This window comes from Pleurodeles waltl, chromosome 3_1 (assembly GCF_031143425.1).
Source record: "Pleurodeles waltl isolate 20211129_DDA chromosome 3_1, aPleWal1.hap1.20221129, whole genome shotgun sequence".
Taxonomy (NCBI): Eukaryota; Metazoa; Chordata; class Amphibia; order Caudata; family Salamandridae; genus Pleurodeles; species Pleurodeles waltl.
Window position 1 is genome coordinate 404,329,427 of NC_090440.1, and position 24,692 is coordinate 404,354,118.

Consider the following 24,692-nt stretch of genomic DNA (forward strand, 5'->3'; position numbering starts at 1 on the left):
AATAACCAACGTGCCACCTTTCCCAGTTAAAATGTAATTTGGTTTGCTTTCTTTATAATCAGCAGGAAGGAGTAATGCACTATATATATCTCCACAGACACAGGTTTCAATTACACACACAATCCAAGGTTTCTGCACTCGACTCAGTTCTATTTAATATTTGCACAAAAAAACCTTCACATCACTCATCTGTAGCGCGGGGTAAGCTCACAAATACAGCCAATGTCTCCTCGCGCTTCCCACAAAAACACACTGAATACCAAAAGCACAGGATCTGGAAACGGAGGAACGAGAAAAGCAGGAAACTTTTCCCATGACATTAAAAGTCAAGTCAACGAAATCTACTCGAACCATTTCCACAAAAAACAGTGACACAGAATTCAACCACCCTAGTAGGCAAAAACAACAATTGACTGAATTAAATAACTTACCCATACAATGTTGTCAAACACCTAAAATACCTCACCAACTTTTTTTATAGCAATCCAATATGCCGATGAAACTCGTTAAGCGTTCATTTAGCAAGGTCTTTAAAAAAATGTAAACAAACACAAACAACAGGCAGCAAATACTATTTCTTAGTTATTTGAACTGAAAAACATTTCCATGATTGTAAAAACATTCTTTCCTTCTAGAGTTACCGGTAAACGTTCTGCAAGAATGCAGGGTGGGTGAGGGGCACTGGGGGTCTGATGTAATTCACTCACAAACGAGTCGCAGTGCAAAATATCACCATTTAACAGGATTTACTGAATCTGGCACCGGTAATATTAATGAGGCAAAAGTCTGGTTGTGAATCCTACCGAAAGAGCAGAGAATACAGGGATGGAGGTCTACCAGGGGCAGTAGATCTCTATCCACATTCGTTAAATGTGTTTGATTGTTGTCCCTGCAAGTGATGCAGGAGGAAGGTGACAGGGTCGCCAAGAGTGATATACGCTCTGTCCTATGCTTGATGCCACAATCACAGCACAAGTCCCTCATGGACAATTCTCACTTTGTGAATCTCACTTTGGGGCATCGGTATATCATCAGTGGCCTGAGACCGTAACTGGAGTTACACATGATTTCATACATGGCATTGCTGTTGGTCCATAGGGGGAATGCCTCTTTCACCCCCCACCCCCATCAGAATTGCAAGGAACTGCAATGTGAGGCTGAACCTCGGAAAAGCATTTTCGAATTGCAATACTCTTTTTGTCTACTGCTACTTAGGATCTTGCTGCTGCAAGCCACGTAACTGCAAAACACTGGCTTACGACTTCCAACCCCTTTGATCCAATCTAGGGCCTTTTGTAGCATCTAGCTGTTGTTCTAAATAGCTAAAATCTTTTTGGACAAAAGAGAAGGCGAATGCCACCTACACAAAAGAGATCAATGCTCCAGACTTCCAAAATGTCCTTCTGCCTAAATCTTGTGATTGAAGCGTGAAGCAGGCTTATTTTCTGAGTCACAATGATCCGCTCGTAAATCTTCTCATGTCAGGGAATGATGCTGGGATAAATAATGCCAGTCAGGGTGTGCAGATATGGAGGGGGAGGACTTTTACTCCCAAGTATTTGTAGCCTACAATTTCAGAATGGATTCTCATTCAGATCCGCTCAGGGTGAGAGGATGGCAGGGTGTTTCTAGATGTGAGGATGTTTAAAGAGTTGCTACCCCTCACTAAATCTGTCCTACTCAGAAGTAAATGAAGACACACAATTTTAGCCTGACAACGTGAGCTCTTGCCTCCTGTGCGTTTTTGCTGGCTCTGGCCACATTCCATTGAGACCATACCATTGTGCCTCTCCTCTTTTGCTAAATGCTGTTTAACCACACGAAACTGTTAGTCTGAAAGGACTAAGCCAAGGACATTTTTTTCAATCATTACTCCTCATAACATTCAGAAACAGGTTGCATTAGTATCCTGCCTTCAGGATTGTATGTGTTTTTGTTGACAGAGGGTCTTGGAAATATCACAGGGGCATGGCTAAAGTGACTGTGTGTATAGGGACCGTAACAGCCAAAGTCCAGAAAGAGCACAATCCTGGATTTTTCCGCAACAGTTCTTATGATGTTGATGATGCACAGGGAGGAGGCAGAATGGCCACATTAGTGCCGTTTCGCAGGAACATGTGGGAGGAAACAGCAGTTCACAAGCGGGTTGATAATCAATATGATGGCACTGCACAAGTCTTAATGCCGAATCTTGCGATTTTAAAACGTACACTTCAGATTGCTAACACAGAGTTTAACAAAGGTCAAGAAATGCATCGGAAAAGCAGCATCCCGTACCTTTCATATACCGTGTAGGAAATCACTGGGTTTTACTCAAGCTGACCAGAGCCATGTCAATTAAAAACTCAAAACAGAAACTCTTCGAGCAGAAAAATGGAACAAAACAAGTTTTATGAAATTCCAGGTGGAGGCTAATACACCCATAGGGTGCTCTAGGCAATGTATTGATACTTATACGAAGGTAGGTGAATATATAGACACTGACAATATACGTAATCTCGTGCCTGTGTCCACGTATCTAGCTTGTAGTGTTCCTATCCAGGCTTATGACAGCCATCAAGTCTACTCCAGAGTAGGCTTACCTTGACATGAGACGAGAGGAAAAGCCTTACGGTTACAGCGGCAAGATTCTGCACGTGTCATATTGACGACAGATGCTGGGCTACCTGCAATGAAGCATGCCTCTAAAATACACCATTGTAGGCAACCCTTGCATGGTCCAGCTGCTGAGTGACAGCTTTAGCTCTCTTAATAATGGATGTAACCTGCAGGCAACAGACACAATACACAAGGGTGCCAGAGGAAGCCTGTCCTGTGGGGTAATTAGGAGATTCTTGAACAGGCCCAGGTCTCCGAGAAGCAAGTATGGCTGGAGAAGAGTCAATCAAATGTCAGGCCTTTCAGATCCCACTAACCCTACACATCAGTTACAAGTCATGCTTTTACATGCTTGAGCACTTAGCTCCTGGGTCTTGCTGTCATGCTCTTCGGTACTCCGCTGCGCACCAGGTGACAGCAGCGCCTGCCCTGACCTCAGAGTTGTGGCCTAGCAAACAAGAACCTCACACTATCGGAGATGATTCACAGCCATTATATTAAAATGAAGGAAAAAAAAGGCTGTTGCTAACAATCCACCTCCACTCCCTTCACGAAAATAGCTACCTTCATGCAAGTATGATTTCTCACATGTTTAATGAAGACGCAAGCGCCTAGATCCATAACTGCACGTAGGTGAAGTGCTGAGTGGGCTAAGGAGCACAGACAGGAGGGTGAAGCGAAAGTCAGAGTGACTGTCTCCACTTTTCATAAAGGTATTTTGGTATGTGTGTTAACTAAACCAGCTTGGCTAGTGCATGTTTGCAGCTGGATACATTTAGAAGTTGTCTCCCTTTGCTCCCCTAAAAGACTCTTCAGACAAGCAGGCACAGGTCCTAGTAGTCAAGGCACTAGGCCAGAAAGCCAAGTTTGTCAGGAGAAGTGGGTAACCTCTTTCCACCAACCCCCATTTCCCCCACTCCCACCTCAGGCCCTCTAACCACCAGTTTAGAAATAGGAGTTGAAATCCTGCCAAGAGCGAAGCAGCGGCCATCGGGTAAAGAGTTGTTGGTGGGTCCAACAAACTGTGACTTTCAAAAAGCCCCAACTTTTCTGGGGTATTAGGGAATACCGCATGGATGAGAAAACCTCCTGAAGTGGCTAGCCTTGCATGACTTCATTCAGGAGTATGTTCACATACCAAGGGTGCTCACCCTCTTTTTGATGCCAGAAGCAAAACACCTTGTCAAATATTTAATGCTATCTATATCCATGCAGAAACAGTAATCAACAAAAGTCACCACAGATCACACTGTACACAGGGGTTGAACACAACAAGCTATTCATCATTTCCTGCCTAAGTAAGGCGATGTCGTCATGTTATGGAAACAAACTACCACAAGAAGAGATGTTGACATGTTTGTTGAATGAGCATCACTCCTGAAATGTTGCAAGCATCATGATATTATGGCAAACTGTTGAAGTACAACACAAACCTTGAAAATTAGTGAATAGTTTCTTATTAGGATCGTTACCTAACAATACCGAACAGTAGCCATCTTTGTGTGTTTATTTCATTTGTTTAGGGGATGTCACTTTCTGGTTCGCTAACTTATCATGAAAGAGTAACTAACAGACTTTGTTCCACAGGATATCAATTTGATACTTAGTAATAGAGTCAGATATACAAAATAAGTTCGGAAATTATAAGCCTTAAAAAAACAATATAAATCGGGGCAAATTTAAACTGGCTGCTAGTGGGAGCAGTCCCGGCCATGTTTTGTTTTGCATGAAAAAAAAAGCATGCGTGCTAAATGTAGTACAGTTTTTCCTCGTTCAAAACATACCTGTCCCATTCATAATATTATCCCTGGCTTGTCTACATTCAAAATATATATACTGTATCCAGTGATCATTAAAAGCACATCAGACGTTCTATCAGCCATTGAAATGTAATAAGTGCCTGATTCCTCCCCCATTTTAAATCATGCAGTCATCTGTCTCTAATGGAGAGCGTTTCCTACGTCCCAGTTTCCATTGGTGGCACACGGGATGCCCGGTCCTCACCCTCAAATGCTGAGGACTGCACATTAAGAATTACCAGGTATTGCAGCCCATCATCTGAAACACGCCTGATCTACTGTTGCTGTGTTCAACCAAACCTGCTGTCCTCACTCAACTCCACTCACACCTTCCCCCGTCATTTCAAACTACTGCCCGATTTGTTTTCCTCTTGATACAGAACATATATATGAAATCTCTCCGTCTTCCCCTCTTTATCCAGTAAAATTGCGCCTAGACTCTCAGTTCCACTTCAAAACGTCACAGCAAACTACATTTTCAGATGGTGAGAGGTTCTCTCTGGGTTGGTGTGGGGTTGAGGGAGGAAGAGACAGGCGACCCCTTGAATGAGGTTTTTTTTTATAGCAAGACCGATGAGGGTTCAATTCCCGTTGTGTAGGCTACTCCTTCAACAATTAACTAAAAACATCTAAATTCTTCTCAAGTTAATTTAAAAGTAAACGTATGTTCTTCTACGCACTTAAAATGTGCACTCGCAATGGTAGTATAGAAATTAATGGCAGAAGGCTGTAAAGATAAGGCAATACTAAGAGGTTTAACTGTCAAATTACAATACATTTCTTCACCAGGTCCATTAATCCACCGAGCTTTGTAAACACACAGCAAATATGGTTACTCAATAGGATCGGGCAATAACAGTGAACAGACCACAAACTCGTTATCAAGGGGTAAAAGGCCGATTTAATAGAACAGGTCTGGCAAAACAAAACCACCTTGGCATAAAGCCTCACAAAACTACAGAAACCTCACTAATACATACATTTCCTCCTATCCCCTCCCCAACCCTCTAAAGAACCCATTCAACACTACCCCTTATCCCAACCACCTTGACCTGACCTACCCATTACCCATCCCTTCTAAAATTCCCCTTGCCTTGTGTAAATTCCCTGTCCACTCATCTTTATATCGATCCCCTTCCCCACCCGAAATGCTTCTTGCCCAGAAACCCCCCGCAGCCACACCTGACTACCAGCGGCAAAAATAAGAAAACCAACCCACCCCCCTGACCGTTCAAACCAACAGAATAACCCATTAACTTGACCCAGACCTGCCCTCTCAAAGCTAAAACGTATTAATAACTCGTACCCAGAAACGCAAAATTGAAATTACATTTACTCCTTCAAAACAAAAACCAACACAGAAAATGGGAAAAATGCTCCCTATAAACACAACTCAATGCATGGGTGGGCAGGAGGGCACGAAGACAAACACGCCTACTGAGAGGCCGCCCACACCCTGCCCCCGTCTTTTATCCCCTCACCCAAAGCCCGCCCCTTCCTGCACTGGTCACCAATCCTAACTCGGGTGTGGTCTGTACCACCTACGCCCGAATAGCCCGGGGGGAGACTGGGCAAGCCCTCTGCTCTCCCCGAGCCCCCATCGTGAGTACCAATCTCAACTAGGAAAGGGGGCCCAAGGGTTTGGCATCTGGAGTTATGTTTACAGATTCCATCACCTCATACTAATCGCCTTTAGTGACCTATGAGTACATTCAGGGTGCACTCTGCTAATCGCTATCCACAAATTAGTGTAGTTAAAGCCACAGACTAGGTGACATTAGAACTGAGCAGAGATGAGCCTTGAACCATATGAGATTTGAGACAGAGAATCCCTTTGGATTTTAGCTTCTCAACGTGAGAACAAAAAGCTATGCAGGAATTCATGGTAGGTAAATGATTCACGCCCCCATCCACCGCCATGATCTAGTTTAGCAAACAGAAAAAAAACCCTTGGCACACCAACTTTCTTCTAATGCACCCTACATCACATGCAGATAGACAGGGGTCTATGCAGCATGCTTCCATAGAACACACTCCAATATCCTCAGTCCATTATCCAAAGTATTTTCTAGCTTGGGCGCTTAAAAGGTTCAGAACTGGACATGGACTCAACAAGCTTGTGGCGAGGGCCCTTTAAAAGGTTTGGTCTCTGCACAGCCAGTCTAACCCCCCCTTGGCTCGCTCACTTTCTAGGGGTGTTGGATAGGTTTCTACCAGGTGCCCGGGCCATCATGTCCTCTTTCTCCATCTTGTAGAGTGCAGACATCTCTGACTCATGAGACAGATATTTATGCGAAAGGCTGTTAGTCTTGGATGCCTCAGCTCTGGAGGACAACAAATAATTGGGGGATTACAACAAAGTTACTCCTCTTGAGGCATTATGGAGTCAAGTTTTCATTCATATACATGCGGGTTGCGAAGAAGGCAGAAGGATTTCAGTGTTAAGGCTACTATGCCATCTTCTTGAAGACAAATATACTCTTTTGCTAGTGCAAACTGAGCACATTGTAAACCTAGACTTAGAAGGAGCTTCATTCTCTACTGTGGATGGAATTGACTTCCCATGACTGCTCTTGCTTTTAGCAGTCAGTCACCTGTATCTGCTTACAGTTTTATGCAGATTTGGAGCACCATCAATCAGCAGTAGCTTAAGGCAGTTTACTCTTTCACTGAGCACTATATAGATATTTTGTATCTCTCGTATCACAGCTCCACCTTCATTCTAGAAGGTTCTAGCTCTATGGACAACGTACTGTGGCCTCTGGTAGTACACATATTGGTTATTCTGTGCTAAGTTACTGGCAAGGTGCTATGTCTGAGTGGTGGAAGTATTTTGCAGGTGCACAGCAAACAACATAATCACATCATTTGCAGACAACCCCCCTAGTAATTTTAGGCCAAAAACAATGCACTACAAAAAGTTAGTCTCTCAAGGCTAGTAGACAAGTGCATACCACACTTACACCATGAGAGTTACACTAGCACCAGCGGCGATCACAATAGAATTTAGATCACTATCCTTGCGGCAAAATGCCAAATCTAGGTTTGCGTATTACCACACATGAGCCAAAGCAAGACCTGTACAAAATATGGCCAATAGTAACTTATAGACTTGTCAGTAGCAGGACACTAGACTGCCAGGCTGTGCAATGATGTAACTTGGTCTCAAACACATCTGCTTTTAAAGTATGCAGAGATGTGTTTTTCAAAAAGCAAAAATTTGCAGTTATCTATGTACCAAATGAACATTTGTGAAAAACATGAATACGATAAAAATGGAATATGAACATGTTAGACCTGTCAGCTTTTTGCGTGGTTTCCTCTGTCTTTTGGCTTCTGACCTCCTGATTTTGATCCTGTGTTGAATTTCATTTTTGCTGGCTTTCGGTCTCAGGGCACTTTACAGCTGCTGACCAATACTAAAATGCAAGTGCTCTCTGTCTAAATGGTATGAGGTAATCCATGGTTGAAATATTTGATTTACTATTAAGTCCCTAGTATAGTGCACCATGTGTGCCGAGGGCCTGTAACTCAAATGCTACTAGTTGGCATACAGAGCTGATTGTGACACCCACATCAGTAGCCCTATAAACATGTCTCAGACCTGCCACTGTAGTGTCTGTGTGGGCAGTTTTAAACTGCTGTTTCGACCTGGCAAATGCACCCACTTGCCAGGCCCAAACCTCCTCTTTTACTACCAGTAGGTTGCCCCTAAGGTAGGCTCAAGGCAGCCCCAATGGAAGGGTGCAGTGTATTTAAAAGTTAGGACATGTGCTGGTGTGTTTTACATGTCTTGATAGTAAAATTCTGCTGAATTTGGTTTTCACTATTGCACTATTTCTCTCCTATAGCATTGCATGGGGATTGCCTTAAAATATCTTTTAAGTATAATTTCCCAATGGGAGCAGATAGAGATGTGGAGTTTGGGGGTCTGAACTCACAATTTAATAAAACATTTTTGGTGAATGTGTCTGTGTGTGTGTATATATATATATATATATATATATATATATATAGCCTGCTCAAGCAGTCAGGCTTATCTCAGAGGCATATATATATATATATATATATATATATATATAATGTGTGTGTGTGTATGTATATATATATATATATATGCCTCTGAGATAAGCCTGACTGCTTGAGCCGAGCTACCAAGGGAGTGAGCAGTGGTTATCTTAGTTGTGTGACTCCCTCACCCTGACTAGAGTGAGGGTACCTACTTGGACAGGGTGCAAATCGCTGCCAACTAGCGACCCCACTTCTAACACAACACAACCACAAAACACAAGCCTTGGCAAAGCAAAAAGGTCTCAGCTTTAAATAGCCAAACTATTGGCTTTGTCAACGTTTGTTTAGACCGGCATGCACATGCACGTCAGACAGTATTGGATGTGTTATGATGCATACATGCATCGTGATGCGTTGGATTATTGATTTAAAAATAATATCAGTAATAAAGAAGTGTGTGGAAAAGCACATTTTAAGAAAGAGCAACCAGGCAGAAAGGTGCAGCTACTGGGACCTCCAAAATAAATAATTAAATGATCTTAAAAAACGACGGGTGGAGCATGAAGGAAACTGTAGTGCAGGTTGAGGTGATGGGGATGTAAACACTGCCTAGAAGCCCAAGCAAGGGGGTATGGCCAATTAAAAAATATATAAAAGTCACAGAGAGCGAGGGGAAGTTAAAGGGGAGCAAGAAAGCACATGGACGACAATTCCGAGTTTTGAAACTCGGGATCCATTTTGACTTCACTCTAGCTTCCCATCTCTTCATTGTCGCGTGCCCTTTGACAAACTTTTTTTATTCTCCCTTCTCGGTCCGGTGCGCGCGGGCCTGCAACGGCGCGCAGGGGGCCAGAGGGGAGCAGAATGCTAAGGGCAGCGGAATAGGGGCGTCAAGCCTACGTGCGCTTCATGACTGGCTGGAAAAACGTTGTGAATCCAGCAGGAGCCGGTGTTTACTACACTTTGAATCAAAATGTCAAAACAGGAATCACAAGTGCAAATCGTTCCAAAGCTACTCTAAAGAGGTTTACAGTACTCCGACATATGCCCCACAGCCAAAGGAGGCTAAACTGCCATGTTACACACGAATGCTAGGGACATGTTACAAATTCCTGCTCAGGGACCAGAGTCCTGCCTTCCAGGATCTTTACGAATGGTTAGCATTGTTCTCTACAGTGCTTGAAATGGAAAAATTCAAGTGCAGGGACTCTGTGCCAGAGCACCTGCTTGTTTCTGAGAAGTGCCGGTCCTCTCCAGTTAAACGTACTACGTTTTTCTTTAAATATGCCGGTACTCTCCCTCTCAAAATAAAAAAGTAGTCAGTACCGGACAGTACCAGCCCATTTAAAGCACTGGTTCCAGAAGTTTAGAACCCTTTGGAAGATCTTCTATTGGCCAGCACCTCCGTGCATGTGTGCCAGGGCACAGTTTCTCTACGTCACACACAATCTCAGCATTTGCAATACCACCGAGCTCAGGGTGAACTGACTGCACAATAAGCCCCATCCTTTCCCCCACAGAGCTGCTCTCTGGTTTACATCTGAATCAAAATAATCCAGGAATGCGCACAGATTTCAGAGGGCTCTGTGCCCCCCTCTATAGAGGGCTCCTCTTACAGCACTAGAGGCTGTCAGCGAAAAGACACTCACAGTCCTGCGGCTAACCTCCCCTCTCCACAACACCAGCTTGTCCATCTGCACTCAATCCCCACCTACTCGTTCACATCACTTTAGTAGCAAAGCTGCTCCACTGCTTCCAAGCTTTGTTTGTGCTACACAAATACTGCTACGTACACACATGCATACATTAACTGTAAAAAAAAAAACGTATGATGAGCTTACTGCAGAGATCCATGTGGTCAGAGGTTCTAATCATGACAATTTAATTCAGTCCTTCCGAAGTCTTTAGGACACTCACGCGCCAGTTGCAGTACCATTAAGCTGCAAAACTGGGCCAGCAAAGAGCTGGTAACAAAGACTTTCTGAGACAAGGATATAATAACACTAGATGTATCAAAGGGTTTTGCCCATTTTGTGTCTATGGGAAAATGTGTTCGTACATATGGCCCCAAGTTCACAAACCCATTTTGCATTTGCACGCCCTGTCATTCGGAAAACCACAGGGTTTGCAACCACAAAATGGTTTACTGCTTTGTACTAAACTCATCCCAAAAGAATGCCCTTCCTAAATGCCAATCGGAATGGGATTCATCAATGGCTTTAAACCACAGTAGTGATTGCAAACCATTTAAAAGTTACTTACTCATCACAAGCGGTGGTAACAGATTTGCAAAAGTGAAGCTGCCCCGGTTGGACCACCATACATCCCTCTGTCTGTAGCCAATCGCAGGCAATCGCAAATACCAACATGCTAAATTAATATTCATTAAGCAGATCGTTCTGCAACCATGTGTCACAGCTGATTTTGCAATGCGTTCTATTAGTGCATATGTCACACTGCAAATTACAGACTGGATGCAAAAAATTGGCACACAATTTGCGGCAACTTTATGTAGTCAGTCTTTTCATGTAGCTGACCCACATATGAAGCACAGGGACGAATATATGAATGTTTGAAGCACAGGGACAAACACAGCGAACTTCTTTTGCTTTACATATTTATTTAGCACTTTTGCTTTAATGCAAATTGCACCCAGATCCTGGCACAGCACAGTAGTTATGTTTTAACATGAGGAGGTTTGTAGCACGAAGCTTGCCGTTTAGGCTCTTTGCTGCAAGTGTTTTTCGACTCGAAGGGAGTGGAACTGTCCCAGTCAGCGATTAACCTAAAACCGTGGTTACAGGTGGTGGATCCTCAATTATGGGGATCAGGACTTAGATTTTATAATCAGACTTTCACCCAGAGCAAAAGAGAAAAAGGCAGGAAAGAGAGAGAAGGAGGAAAAGAATGATAAGAAATCGATGACAAAAAGAGAAAGCGTGGATGACAACTTGCAAGAAAGAAACAGAAACACTTAGTACAGGGTCCTGCAAGAAAGAGGCATGAGGTCAAATTATGAAAAGGCACTGTTAGCATTCAGCTACCCCCCAGAGTCAACATGGCTGGCAGAGAGCTTCTAGGAAAAACGTTAAGACACTACACATTTTTTAAACAAATTAAGCTGTCAGTGGACATTTAAAGATATGTGCTGAGGGATTCCTCGAGCACTGGAGGCCTTAGTTCGACGAAAGGCAGGACGAGGAGAAGATCAACCAACCATTGTGGCTCAGATCCTTCCTTCAGGAAGTCCGGCCTTAACCAAGATGGCCGTGCGCCGCTCGGTGATGTCGTTACCTCATAAAATTGGAAGTGTCCCTTCCCTGTTCAAAACTCCACGGGAAGGTGGGGGCCTGATCTACTAAAGCTACCCAAAAAATACAATTATTGTTTTATGTTTTAAAACACGCATCACAGGCTCTAATGAGCAAGTCGAGTTCACGTTATATTTCAGATTAATTTCATGGGCCATCATCTGTAGAGAAAGGACCACGGCCAGAACACTCTCTCCATCGCCAGTGGATTTTTGGAAGCGAATGACAGTTACAGAGGGGGCAGCAAAGGCAGAGAGTCAGGGAAGTCACCTGATGTCTAGAGCGCTTAAAGCTGACAGAAAGAAAAGTCCCTTTCTAGGAATCCTTAGTGGGGCGTCATGCCCCCTGCCACCGCAAATACCGGCGCCATCTTGTCAGTGATGGACTGTTACAGCAACCACTGAGGGGTTACAGTGAAAGGGGCAGTAGCAGTACTTTCCACCCTCCCATGATTTTTACAGCAGTCTGTTTTCAAAGGGAGAAATGTGATAAAAGGGTGAGCATGTAATCACCACAGAAATACTTGCTGTTACCACATAGGCCCTCTTCCTCAACCCCCTCATTCACAGGGATGATTCGCCTCCCTGCAAGAACCTTATTGCTTCTTCACCCCAAAAGTAGACCCTTTCTCTTCAAGTCAACCCCTCTTTCATCCCAGGGTGAACATTTTATGGAGGGATCACTGCACAATCCTCCAATTTCTGTTTCTCTATACTTTTTGGGTGTATCCTCACTGGACGCTGCTTTCCATGCAGGGTGTTCTGTAGGCCAGTGATGGCCATGCGCTAAAAGGGAATTGCAATAAATTGATTTTTCTCCTATACCTTCCTTGGGTAATACCAGCTCCATGTTTTAAGAATGTGACAAAGCTGGTGGTCAAAGAAGAGAGATTTGTGCACTGATCAAAGACAGTAATTTTCTTGCAAAAAAAAAAATACATATACATAATTTAGAGGTTGGCGGATGGGTTACTTTATTGCAAATGTGATGGGCATCCTATCCGTATTACTACAAGTGCCATAGGATACAGTGCACTTATAATAAAGGCGACCAGGCTATCCACCAATCTCTAAATCAAGTTCACAGAATTCAGATTTAGAGTAGATTTGGCTTGGCTGACAGAAACACCAAAAGCTTCAGCACATCCATGGCTCAAACTGAAAGAGAACATGTTAACATCCAACATATTGCTTCCATGGGCCTTTCTCCACCTGGGATTCTTAGGCACATCCTAGGTTTTTGGTCTCCTCTCCTTCTAGCATGACAGATTCCATCCCCAGTTGGTATAAAACGTCACTTTTTAGTAACAGAAGAAATGTCTCTCCTTTATTCTGTATGTTAGACCTAACAACAGATGCCAGCCGCCCAGGATGAAGAGCAACCTCCAACTCTTTTTCCTGCTCAAGGGTTCTGGAATCAGTAGAGACACAGGAGTTTTCCATTTGATCGAATTAGCAGCACACCTGTCACTACTGTGGAAGCTCAGATGGGGAAAGAAAATACTCATTTCAAGGTTTAAGTCAATTATATGAGAGGAACAAGGCCCAGAAACTCAGTTGTGTCAAGTTTTTGTTGTGTCATGTGTCTGGCCCCAACATTTTGTTTGCATTTCGTTGTCCAGTGGCTTTTAAGAAGGAAGAGGGTGGGAGTGATAGCTACCAAATGGGAGCAAGTGTCATGGTGTCCACCACTCTTACAGTGGTCTAAAACTGTAGGAGAGACTTTCTCATTAGACCTGACCACCTGGGACCACACTTGCTTCCATCAGCAGGTAAGAGCTGTGGCTTCCTCTCAATTCCTTGCCAGGACTGGAGATTCCTTGCTCTTTGCAGAAGTGCTCTGCAACAGCCAAAGTATCCTCCTGGGCAGAAGTGCAGGAATGGCTCTCTTGCTGAAATGTGCAGAGACGCTTGACGAGGGCGGGGGCATAACAAACCTTGAGGGGAGCCCCCTGCAAAGTATATGGAGGGGCCCCACCAAGAACCCAGTCAGTGTACAATGCTGAGGGGGCACCGGGAGCTTGGGGGTCCACCCCCCTGCACTGAGGGGGAGGTGGGCTAATGTTAGGCCAATGGGCAGGAGGTCCACCTGCCCCTGCCCTGAACTGCAGATTGCATTTGACAATGAAGGAGTTAGAATTCGATACTCTGATTGTAAGTTATCCATGTAGCACCTGAAAAAATACATGTTTGGCAGCATCTGGCATCACATGTTGGTTATGAGAGTGCCAGGAGTAGGTAATTTTCTATAAAACCTCAACTAGAGAAGAAGGGGACGAGAAAGAAGACCCCAGAGGGAATAGCTTATTTCCTAACTTGTAACATTCATTACTACTGACCAGTGACGTAACGAAAATTTAGCGGGTAGCCCTACATAGTATAAGGATGGGGCACCCATCCGAAATCATTCAGGGGCTATCGGCCAGAGTACAGTGCTGAGAGGCTCCCCTGGAGCTCGGGAGCCCCCGCACCCTGTGGGGCTGCAGGCCCTTTGTTACGCCACTGCTCCTGACGCCATACTTCTCGTCTCATTCTGTACACCTCTCCTTTTCACCCACAAGAGGAGGATTCTCTGACTAGCTGTGATGACTTTGTAAACTCAGTGGGGACTTTAAAAGTCTTACCTAGGATAGGAGGAGATGGACTAGGAAAGAAAGGGTCTAGATTTCATTTACAGAGCAACGAGCAGGGAGACGGATGAGGTCGAGGAGAAGGGATGGGACAAGGGAGCTGGTCGTGCAGTAACGAAGACTACCAGTAGGTAACTGCAACATTCATTCACGCTAATGACGTTCAGCTGCCGATCAGGACTCCTAGCTCAAGTAGGGTTCATTTTCTTGGCAGATCTGTCAAAGAACATACTTTTTAAGCCTGATTAAATGTCAACTCGTTTGAAAATATAAACTGATCCCAACAGTTTCTTACTTGTCCAACACAATAAAAAAAACACAAGATTTAGAACGTTTCTGACCTGCAAGCCTGAAAACAAAATCGAAGCAAAACTAAATCTGACTCTGCCTGCTGAGGGTGGTCCCACGAAGTAATAACTCATGCGGCATCCAATCAAGATGCTCTGTTCAATATTAGACATGCATGGAACTTTCAGAGCCCTCATGGCAGAGCAACCAATAATACTTGAGGATTATAAAAAATAGAACAGCCAATAGGAATACGGTCTTGGCAGGCCTGCTAAATTCGGAGTAACGCAAGTCGTGACTTTAGTATCTGCCTGGAGCCTTGCTGTGTAATTAATTGAGCGGGTAAACAGTTTTTCCGAGGTTGCAACGCAGAGTAAATGAGCGTCATAGCTGCTATTGCATACGACAAAGCAAATGAATACTTGCATTAGAACACCTGGTGCAACCTGAGCGGGTAATATAACCGACTGAACTGTAGAAGATTACAGTGCGCTGACCCGTAAATGTAGGAATATATATTCAAACATCAGCAGTTTCTACAGGCCTTAAATAATAGTGGCAATAAAATAAGAAGTATAAAAGGTACTGTTCTAAATGCTTCACCAAATGCTGCCAACTAGTCGGTCCAAGGCAAATCCTCCAAAAGCGAACAGCTGGCACATCTAACTCTGTGCCAGTATACTGTACACACACCTAGCGGCCGCGCAAGAGAGCCATTGATAAGGTAACCTATTAAAACAAATAGTGAGGAAAAACAAATGGAAAGAACGTGTTAATGTGAAGGTAAGAGGGAGGATCAGAAAGTGAGCTTAAGTTTGCACACACAATAAATCTGCCTCTAAAGAGAGCATGGGTCACTGGGGTCACTGCAGCAGCAGCTGAATAAATGCTACTTTACTATGTCGAAGGAGTTTGCACCAGCAGGCTAGGACCCATGGATGCCACTCACACTGACAGAGAGTGCCAACACCTACCTGGCCAGAAACACTGAAAACTGGCCATGATGCTGCCCATAAAATCTGGTACCTACCCTGTTGCTGACTCATGTCTAGCTGCTGACAAAGAATGCAGACACTTAACCTTCTCAGTTGTCTAGCTTGTTCAGTTACTGTCTGTCGACCCCAATTCCCTAGCGGGTGTTATCAAAAACCCACAACTTCTGCCCAAGAACTCATCAAGAACTCAGGTTCAAGTCTTGATGGTAAATGAGGTCCCAGACACACATCCTGGTGCTGACCTAGAAGTGTTTCTCCCACCCAGGTAGAGATCATAAACCTGGTCACTGGTTAAGGACCCTAACGTCTGCTCTGGTTTTGACCAAGAGCTCTGCCACCTACATACTGCACAGTTGCCAAGATCCCTCTGAAGGTGATGGCCAACAATTCAGAGTTCCGGCCAGGAAGTCCAACTCATCCTGTTCAGATGCGATCAAGAACCATCTGTCCTTACCAACTGGCGTCAAGGAGCCCAAGTAGTCGTACTTGAGCAGATCAAGATCAGTAGCTCGAGTCTCATGAATTTCCTCTACTGGCCAGGTGATGACCAGATACCGTCCACCTGCTGGAGAGGCCCCGACTCTTTTGCAGGTGCCAATCGGAGTCCCTCATTCCTGTCCAGCTGCTGACCATGAACCCAGCTCCCTGCCAGGTATGCAGGAATACTGACTACCCAGATGCTGGTTCTCTTGCCAAGTGCAGGAACACTTTCCAAGGCCATTTTCAGACCCAAAACGCCCAACTGATGTCTATGCGTTGACTTAGAAGCATGCACACTCTCCAAGAACTCGCGATCCTGTGCAGGCGCTGACCTCTGACCTGTGTCCACTCCTCGGCCCTCGCTCCTAAGCTTCACCTACTCATCAAATCCACTCAGTAGCAACAGCCCCCTTCCTAACAGCATTGCCCGCACATCGGGGGGCGTGGAGAGGGAGTTAACCAGGCTCTGCTCTTACAGCCCAAGTCCAACAACACTGGCTCTCTTAGAGGGTCTTCCCTAGTGGAGTCGCACCGTTCCCCCGGGCTCCGCTCCTAGATTCAACTCCCGTCTCTCCTGCGGGGACCCCACCTTCCCCTCTCGATCTCCCACCACGCCCCCCACCGACCCTTACACAATCTCCACCAGTGCACGGTACCCTCAACCTGTGGAACTTCCCTCAGCCCCGGCGAGGACCCCCGCTCGGTCTCACCTCTCCCACCGCGGACTCCCGCTGGAAGTCCCGCAGGCTCCGCAGCGCTGAATCGGTGAGCTTGAGCTGGAGGAGGCTGAGGCGGGGACCCCGACGGGGCTCGGTGCGGTACGGGAGCCGTCCGCTAAGCTCATCCCGGGGCCGCGACATGGCGCTCAGTGCCCGGTCTCAGTGACAGCCCCGAGCCGAGAGCCAGCGGAGGGCAGGGGTGGGGGGCTGAGGGGCGTGGAGGAGGAGGGAAGGGGCGGGAGGAGGGCAGGGGGACTGAGGGGCGGTCAGGAGGGGGAGGGACAAGAGAGGAGGGCACCGGAGTGAGGGGCGGGACAGGGAAGTGAGGGGAGGTGGGTAGATTTTCAAGGGCGGGGAGGGTGGAGAAAGGGGACCGGATCGAGGGCGGGGCCAGAGCGGCCGGGGAGGGGGCATAGGGAGGGCAGGCGTTGGGAGGCACTACAGTATATAGACTGAGGTGGCCTGTCATTGTAGCTGTAAGTCATTTCACTGAAACTTTTTTTACTTTTGTATATAATTGGAAAGGTAAGGGAAATGGGCAGACAGGATTTCATATCCCCTGGAGTATGAGGGACTAGTAGGAGGAAAACTGAGGAAACTAGAGGCGGGGAGAAGCGCTAAGGGAAAGATTGTCTGGTAGGTAGGCAGCAGGCGGAGGGAAGGTGGGGATGAGGCGGGCGTGAGGGCTTTGGGAGACAGAAGGGGGTGGAGGAATCGAGGAGGTGGGGCAGCTAAGGGACGAGAGAGGCGGGGTGATAATAAATCAGGAGGCGGTATAAGCTAATGAGAGGCGGTAGATAGGTGAGAATAGGTAGGAGGGGGCGTGAGGTAAAAGCAGCCAGAGGGCGTGCGAGAGGCAGCAGTAATGACAGGGAGAAGCGGAGGTAGGGAAGGAGATAGGAGGGACGAAGGGAGGTACGGCACAGGGTTCAATGCGCACTACTTTATCAAATAACAAATCAGATAAGCATTGCCAAAGAAAACACAAGATAAAGGCACCGTAGTGCCTCTCCTAACAAGTGTAGCGCAAAGAAGACGGGTGTACTGTTACACTTACCGAGAGGGGCGTGGCTGCGCTAACAGAGCTTCGGGGGAGGGATTTCAACTGCACTCTAGATTTGAATGAATCCATCCATCCAGGTATTGATTCATATACACGTCACTCTCCAAAAAACCCGAGGGACGTGCAATTAAACTGGTCTACTAACAAACCATTCTATAAAGAAACATCTTAAATATTTATTTTTGTAGTACATTTATTCTCATCATGTCTGTGATTTTTTTCGACCCTTTTAAACTTCTAAGACACTGTCGAGTTTATGAATATCATAGTCAACACGCAAACGTTATTGACAAATGCATATTGCAACACAGATGCATGCGGCAGAATAGTCAAACAATGACCTGAATTTTAATGTGTAGAAACTCTGAAAACAGGTTCACGGTGCTTACCAGGTACTGCAGAATACAAGAGAGCGGCTAAAGCTGGTTTTCTGAGTACTAACATGGGCTCCTGAGTACAGGTAAAAAGGCATTCAGGGTTCCTAAACATTTGCCAGGATAGCAAAAATCCGACACAAGCGCATATAAAGTGCTGATTAGTATAGACGTCTCGCTCCCTCTTTCCAAAGAAGGAGGGCTTCTCTGGTCTAAAAGAGGGCACCCTAAGTGTACCCCTGTTTTTTGAGAGCGTGACTACTGTTCCTCTACTCAGGTAACACTTGGACTGGCAGTGGCAGTCGGGGGTATATTCTGTTTTAACTTTATTCTACCATTGCACGCCCCCTTCCAACCAGAGAACTGCATTTCTTGCATTGCATTTCTTGTGAAATTACCCCGTGCCTGGAGCCAGTTTCCAAGGTACCTGAGTCACCTTAAACAAGTCTCAGGAGGGACACCAGGGCTACATGACCTGAGCATGCAGTAATCACAACGGGGTCATGGGGCTTTAGGATTAGAGAAGTCCCCGTGGAGATCTGAAAGTGTCAGGACACCTGGTTGGCTAAGTCTGGTTTCTAGAGGAAGACACCTGCTTTCTTGACCAATACGAGTTCAGAGTTTGTGCTTTAAGACCTGCACAGAAGTGCAGGGGAGAAGACTACGACGAGAAGCGGTAGTGCTGTTGCCTTATTATTTTCCCTCCAGACTCAACCGAGACTTGGAAACGTTTGCAGAGCTGCCTTGCTGGAGGTGTGTAAGAAGAAGGAATACCTTCCTGCCTCCAAAAGAGCTGGTGGACCTTTGGCCAGGAGGAGTGATCTGCGCAGCCCGTTGCTGGAAAGCATCATAGGACACCCTTGATGGACTGAGCTACTCCTGGAGAAGGAAGGTTGCCCCAGTCACCTGCCCGGACCAATCAACACCGAGCACAATGACATCAAGGCCAGGAGAGGCTTCAACATCTGTAGCAACAGCAAAGTGTGAGCTCGCTCCACCCCAACCCTCCCCATTTCCCTTGGGTGCCTGCTGTTACTTCTCCAGCTGTCCTGTGAAGCTTTGGGGAGTCTGGAGTTTGGCACCTGGCTTGGGGTCCTATTTCATTGGCTGGTGAAGTGTTCAGCTGCATGTTCTGTAATCTGATAGATGGCGAACACCATACTGAGACTTGGCCTTTTAGTGCCCTACTTCTCAAGGAAGCTGCTCCAGTCCATGCCAGTTCCTTCCAGAGTGCGCCTCGCTGCCTTTGGTGTTCTTGGCCCCTTGCTGTTTCCGCTGCTGAACGGTAGCCTTGGACGGTAATGCAGGCACAGTGAAAGGGCTGTTTTGTTTACTTTCCAGCCTCAAACTTAGATGCTGTATCAGAAGGACCTTGACCTGCAGTCGTTTCCAGTACCAAATCAAATGTATTCAAGGAGCAGTAGAAATTGGATCAGTGTGTCACAACATTGCTGATAAGCTGCTTGCTTGCTTCCATCCTTTTCAGTGCCTGCTTTACAGAGCTATTCTTTAGTTCTTTGGTTTCTACTGTCTGGGTGTTCGGTCTGTTTCTGCCATCCCCGAGAAATTTTTGTTCCCTGTTTTTTCTTCTGGGTTACTGGAATTTTCTTCAGTCAGCTTTTTTTAGTTTCCCATACTCGAGTGATATTAGCAAACCTGGGACCATAGTATATATAGAGCGCACTGTCCTTGTTGCACCTTTAAAATGGTCAGTGCTACCAAGTATAATTTGTGTAACAAGGGAAAATGCACCCTGCACTGTCCACAGGGGAGGAGCAAACTAGCACTTGCCTTGAGGTCAGCATATTAGCTGAAAACAGACTCGTTTTAGGCAGCTCCTAGTGTATTTGTTAAATGGATTGTTCTCTGCAGGGGTTGCCATCTGGTGTCAAAATGACTGTGCGCCACCTCTTTGTGGGGCATTGGCAGTGTGCCTCCTGACAGTCTCTTTGCGTCAGGGCCTGAGTCTGCCTTCACCTTGTACAGATGTCTTCACAGGGACAGACAGTCCAGCCTCATTAGGTGCCCAAGACCATACTATGCACACCCTTCAGCTCCAGACATCCAAGCCCCATTAGGTGGCCAATTTCCTACTAAACACAGTCTTCACTTTGTATAGAAGTCTTCACTGAGAGCGACACCCAAGCCCTGTTTGGTGGCTGAGCCCCTACTACTCACACTCTTGGTATGACATTCCATGTCCTATTTCCAGTTGTACTCGTTCAATGTATTGGCAACATTTCCCCAGGCTTCTGCCAACATAGGCACTCTTGCACCTTCCTCCACATAATCTATTCTTTAATGCCCTGTACCAAACTCTTTCCAGATAGCCGACCTCTTGTGCGCAATGACCCACACATAGGTAGGAAAGTACCTCCTGTGAACAGTCTTTGTCTAGTGCAGAACCTGTCTATGGAGAGACCATTCCTTCTAGACACCCAAGCGCCTTGGTAATGAAGGACCTTCTATTCTGCTACACTCGGCCTTCACCTTTTACTGAACACCTTGCACATAGCCAGCCTGGTGTGTATTGTCTTCACTCCTATCCATAACTTCTGAAACCTCTTAGGACAGTAAGCACCTACTACTACAGCCTTCACCCTGTAGCAAAGCTTTCAACGATAGCTAACCTTTTGTAGGCAATCAGCAAGACATGAATCAGAAGGTCTCTGATCGGCAGGGTGTCCAACCTGTGTACAACCAATGACAGAGCACTCACTTCATTCACACACCCAAGAACCATGAGGAGGGCAAGCATCTTGCAGGAGCTTACACCCATGAGCAGTAAAGAGATTATAGATGTTTAGGTCTAGATGCACCTTGCTGAATATCTTCCGGTATGATAAGTGAAGACCAAACTGTCACATTCATTACCTATGCCCCACCAACGGACTGCTCTTGATACACACTCATATGAGATCACCAGTGGCGTTATTGACGACATCTCAGATGACATCATTGATGACGCCACAAATGACCACCAATGACATCAATGATGCCATCACTGTTATGGGCACTCGTGAGTTCATAATGGCTCCACAGTGATGTCAAAACCTACATGAAAGGAAAAATGTAAACCGCACAGTTGAACACCCTTCATGATCTCACACTACTCATTAGTACTGTAGTCACGTACAGCTAGGTTTGTCCGCAGGGCATGGTCGATATCCTGCATGGCCAACACCCACTGTGCATGGCATTTGGTATGTCTGTTTTTTTTAACTAACTTCAACAGCAAGGAGCTACTTTGTGACGTTTATTAAAAAAGTGAAGAAAAACATGATGCTTGTGCTTCAGAACGAAAAGTAGGGTTAAACAATACCCTATACCGGTTTTGCCACAAATAAGCCGTCCATATGGACACAACCACCATATTATGACCTTTACATCCTCACAGCAAATTATACCAACCCCACTTTACTCTAGTCCAAATAATAATCGCTGGCGACTGCCACAGCACTGTTTGTTAAACATCCCCATTTGACAATGTAACTTGGCCCTCTATTAATCTACAGATCGATTTACACTTTTCCTTATTTGTAGTTTATTTGTTGTATGTTTTAATCTGCAATAAAAAAAATATATTAAAAAGTAGGGTTGAACAAGGTGTTTGTCCATCATCTGGGAAACAATGAACCATTTATGGTCTGCATTGCAGTTGCGTTGCAAAAAATGAATGTTAAAGAGTTGCTCCTGCTGAACTTCTTCAGGAGCTCTTGGGTTCTCCCTTTCTTCATGTTGTTTGTCCCTTTGAGTGCCATATTACCTTGTCTTCTTCCATGCCGCATTATATTCCTTGTCACATTTGGTCCCTTGATTCCTCATTGTAATGTACTGAACGAGTACAGTCCTATAAACCCATGAATTAAAACCTGGTTGCAGAGTTTGCAAGCGATCCTGCGCAAATAGTTTTTTTATTCCCAGCAGAATGGATAAAAGGTCCAAAACAATTGGTTTGTCGGTAATTTTTTAAATGTTTTTCCAATGAAGGCCACGTCCCTTCCCCGGGGCTGCTTTGGGAGTGTAGCTATTAATGAGCCAACTCTTCTTTTCATTAAAACGTTCCTCCTGATGGCCACTGACTGCCATGATATTGTAGAAGTTCAGCAAAGATGAAGGACTCGCCACATACTACGGTAAAACTAAGATACACAAAGTTTGTGTCTGCTTTTAATGAACATGGAGATGATATTTTGTGGCAGGACTAATGGTTATGGTCTTCAGTATTTCCAGCCAATCCCACAGACATTGCGTGGGTTTTTTCTAACTTGAGCTCATATGAATCCACCCTGTGATCGGCAAGGGGAGCCTAGGCATCACAGAACCGTCAAGGTTCCTGCATGCCATAAGTAAATCATGCAGCTCAGAAGCAGCACCAGTCTTCCTGCCAGCGCCCACCGTGACTTAGCAGATGCCTGATTGTCTCTGACCACCCACGTCAGAGCTCACTGAATCACTTTAGCCAGCAGCTACGCAGACAAAATGTCTCTGAGAATCTCTTGATCTGGGGAGACCTTTTCCCTGCAGCGTTGGTGCCTGCAAATATTTGTTTGAAACTGAAACGTTGTGTCACTGGCTTCACGCTCTACGCGAAGACTGGGCCATGTAAATGACACACGGAAAGCACGTTCTCATAATGTACACCTGCTAACATATTTCTTGAAAAAGGTAACAACAAAAAAACTCTAAAGTTCGGTGCGGCTATTCAGGCGGTGCTTCAAATGCTTTAGCCGTATGTTCTCTTACGTTCTCTTGAGTTAAACTCAGATTTATCAAGCATTTGCAATGCAACGGGTCTCGCGTTTGCTCATGCTAGAGCTGATCGCGTTATAAACTCCTAACCCGACTTTTCATCAATCGGCAAAAGTGCTTTTATGTACGTAACCCAGAAAAAGTGAAATTAACTGTGTAAAGCGCTCGACTTCTGCCAAGCGAAATCGCGCTACGAAAATAGAGAAAAAGTAGTCACGATCCGACAGAAAACCGCGAGCCTCGCATGTTTTCTGTACTTGGTCGCTGCGCTCGAGGAGGGCTAACCACCAGAAAAGGCATGACGTGTGCGTGCCTTGGACTAATGAAAGCAAGCAGATTTTACTAGGCAAGCCCACGAACCAATGAAACACACTGATGTGACATCGACAGGGCTCCGAGCCCTTTTCTAATAGCTAAAGCGTCTCGCTGCGATACGCATGCGCGAGCGCCTGCAACGCAGGCTCGACCCTAAAAAGCGGTACTAAAGCAATGGGTCGTGTATTTCTTAAAGGGATGCTGCAGTCATTCCTTGTTTTAGTTGGAGCCATCGTCCCGGCACACCCTAGACAGCTTTTTGTTTGGTTTGATTCCCGGGGGGGGGGGGGGGGGGGGGGGGGGGAGGGGGGGAGGGGGGAATGAGCCTTTGTGTAACAGTGATTCTGGGGCCCAATATTTATTTGGGTCATACTGAATGAAAAATACTCTGCTTTCTGTAGGAAGTTATAGCTCTAAAGGAACCGTTACTTTTGGAATTTTCTTGATAATATTCTCTTGAATTCTTTTGGCGCTTAAGGGACCTCATTGTTGAAACATCCCGTAGTATGATGCAGTAATTTTTTAAGTTTCATTGCCATATCTTCTAGACCTCAAGTAGCAACTCCGGCTGTGTTATAAACTGCCTGACTAAGCTTCTGGGACATACTCTTTCTAGATGAAGTTGCCCGATGTCTTACTATCATGCCGGATTTGTCAGCAGTTATTGACACTGTGGAGTATCTGAAACTTCTAAATACACAGTCAAGGTCAGACCCGTTACCATTAGTTGGTTTGCACCTACCTTAATCACCGCTTTTCAGAAGTGGTCTTTGAAATCTTCATGCCCCAAGTAGTAGGTTGTATCTCAAAACATAGAATTCACTATATCTCGACACCACCACCACCCACCATCTTTTTTTATAAATATATATATTACACTAGCAGCGATACTGCTAATGTAGTCATGACTAAGTCAGAGTTTCCATGGAAAGGATGTTTTTTTTTTGTTTTCTCAATAATGTTGATGCCGCTCAATGGATTTGCACAAAACTTTCCAAAAATACTTCATGCACTTTGTGGCCTTTAAGTGTAATTTCCTATTTTAATTCTCATAGGACGTTTTGCTCTTTAATTCAGAAAAAAATATATTAACTTAATTACCCAACGGGGCGTGGCTTGGCCGTCCTGCATATGGCCGCCACTCTGTGAGGCTCTGCTGGGCAGGAGCGTTTATCCGGCATTTCTCCTGCCAGGACCACCTGCAGCTGCTGGCTGGGGCTGACCCCTGGTGCGGGGGGCAGCAGGCTGCGGTGGAGGCCAGAGGTGCGGGGGGCTCCCTTTGGGAGCGCTCGACGGCTCGCGTGTTGGGGGCAGCGCTAGGCCTGGCGCCGACCTCCTTGGAGCTGCGCGGGAGTGGC

At 45.6% G+C, this 24,692-nt stretch overlaps 1 protein-coding gene across 1 annotated transcript in view; it reads right to left on the reverse strand.

The window, feature by feature from the left end:
- ELL3 (elongation factor for RNA polymerase II 3) overlaps nucleotides 1-17,044 on the reverse strand; it is a 171,353-nt gene extending 154,309 nt beyond the window's left edge. The window contains exon 1 of the mRNA XM_069222630.1: nucleotides 16,822-17,044. Within this exon, the coding sequence (XP_069078731.1) occupies nucleotides 16,822-16,971 (150 nt within the window). The 5' untranslated portion in view covers nucleotides 16,972-17,044. The remainder of the gene's footprint in view (nucleotides 1-16,821) is intronic.
- Nucleotides 17,045-24,692: the final 7,648 nt, after the last annotated feature.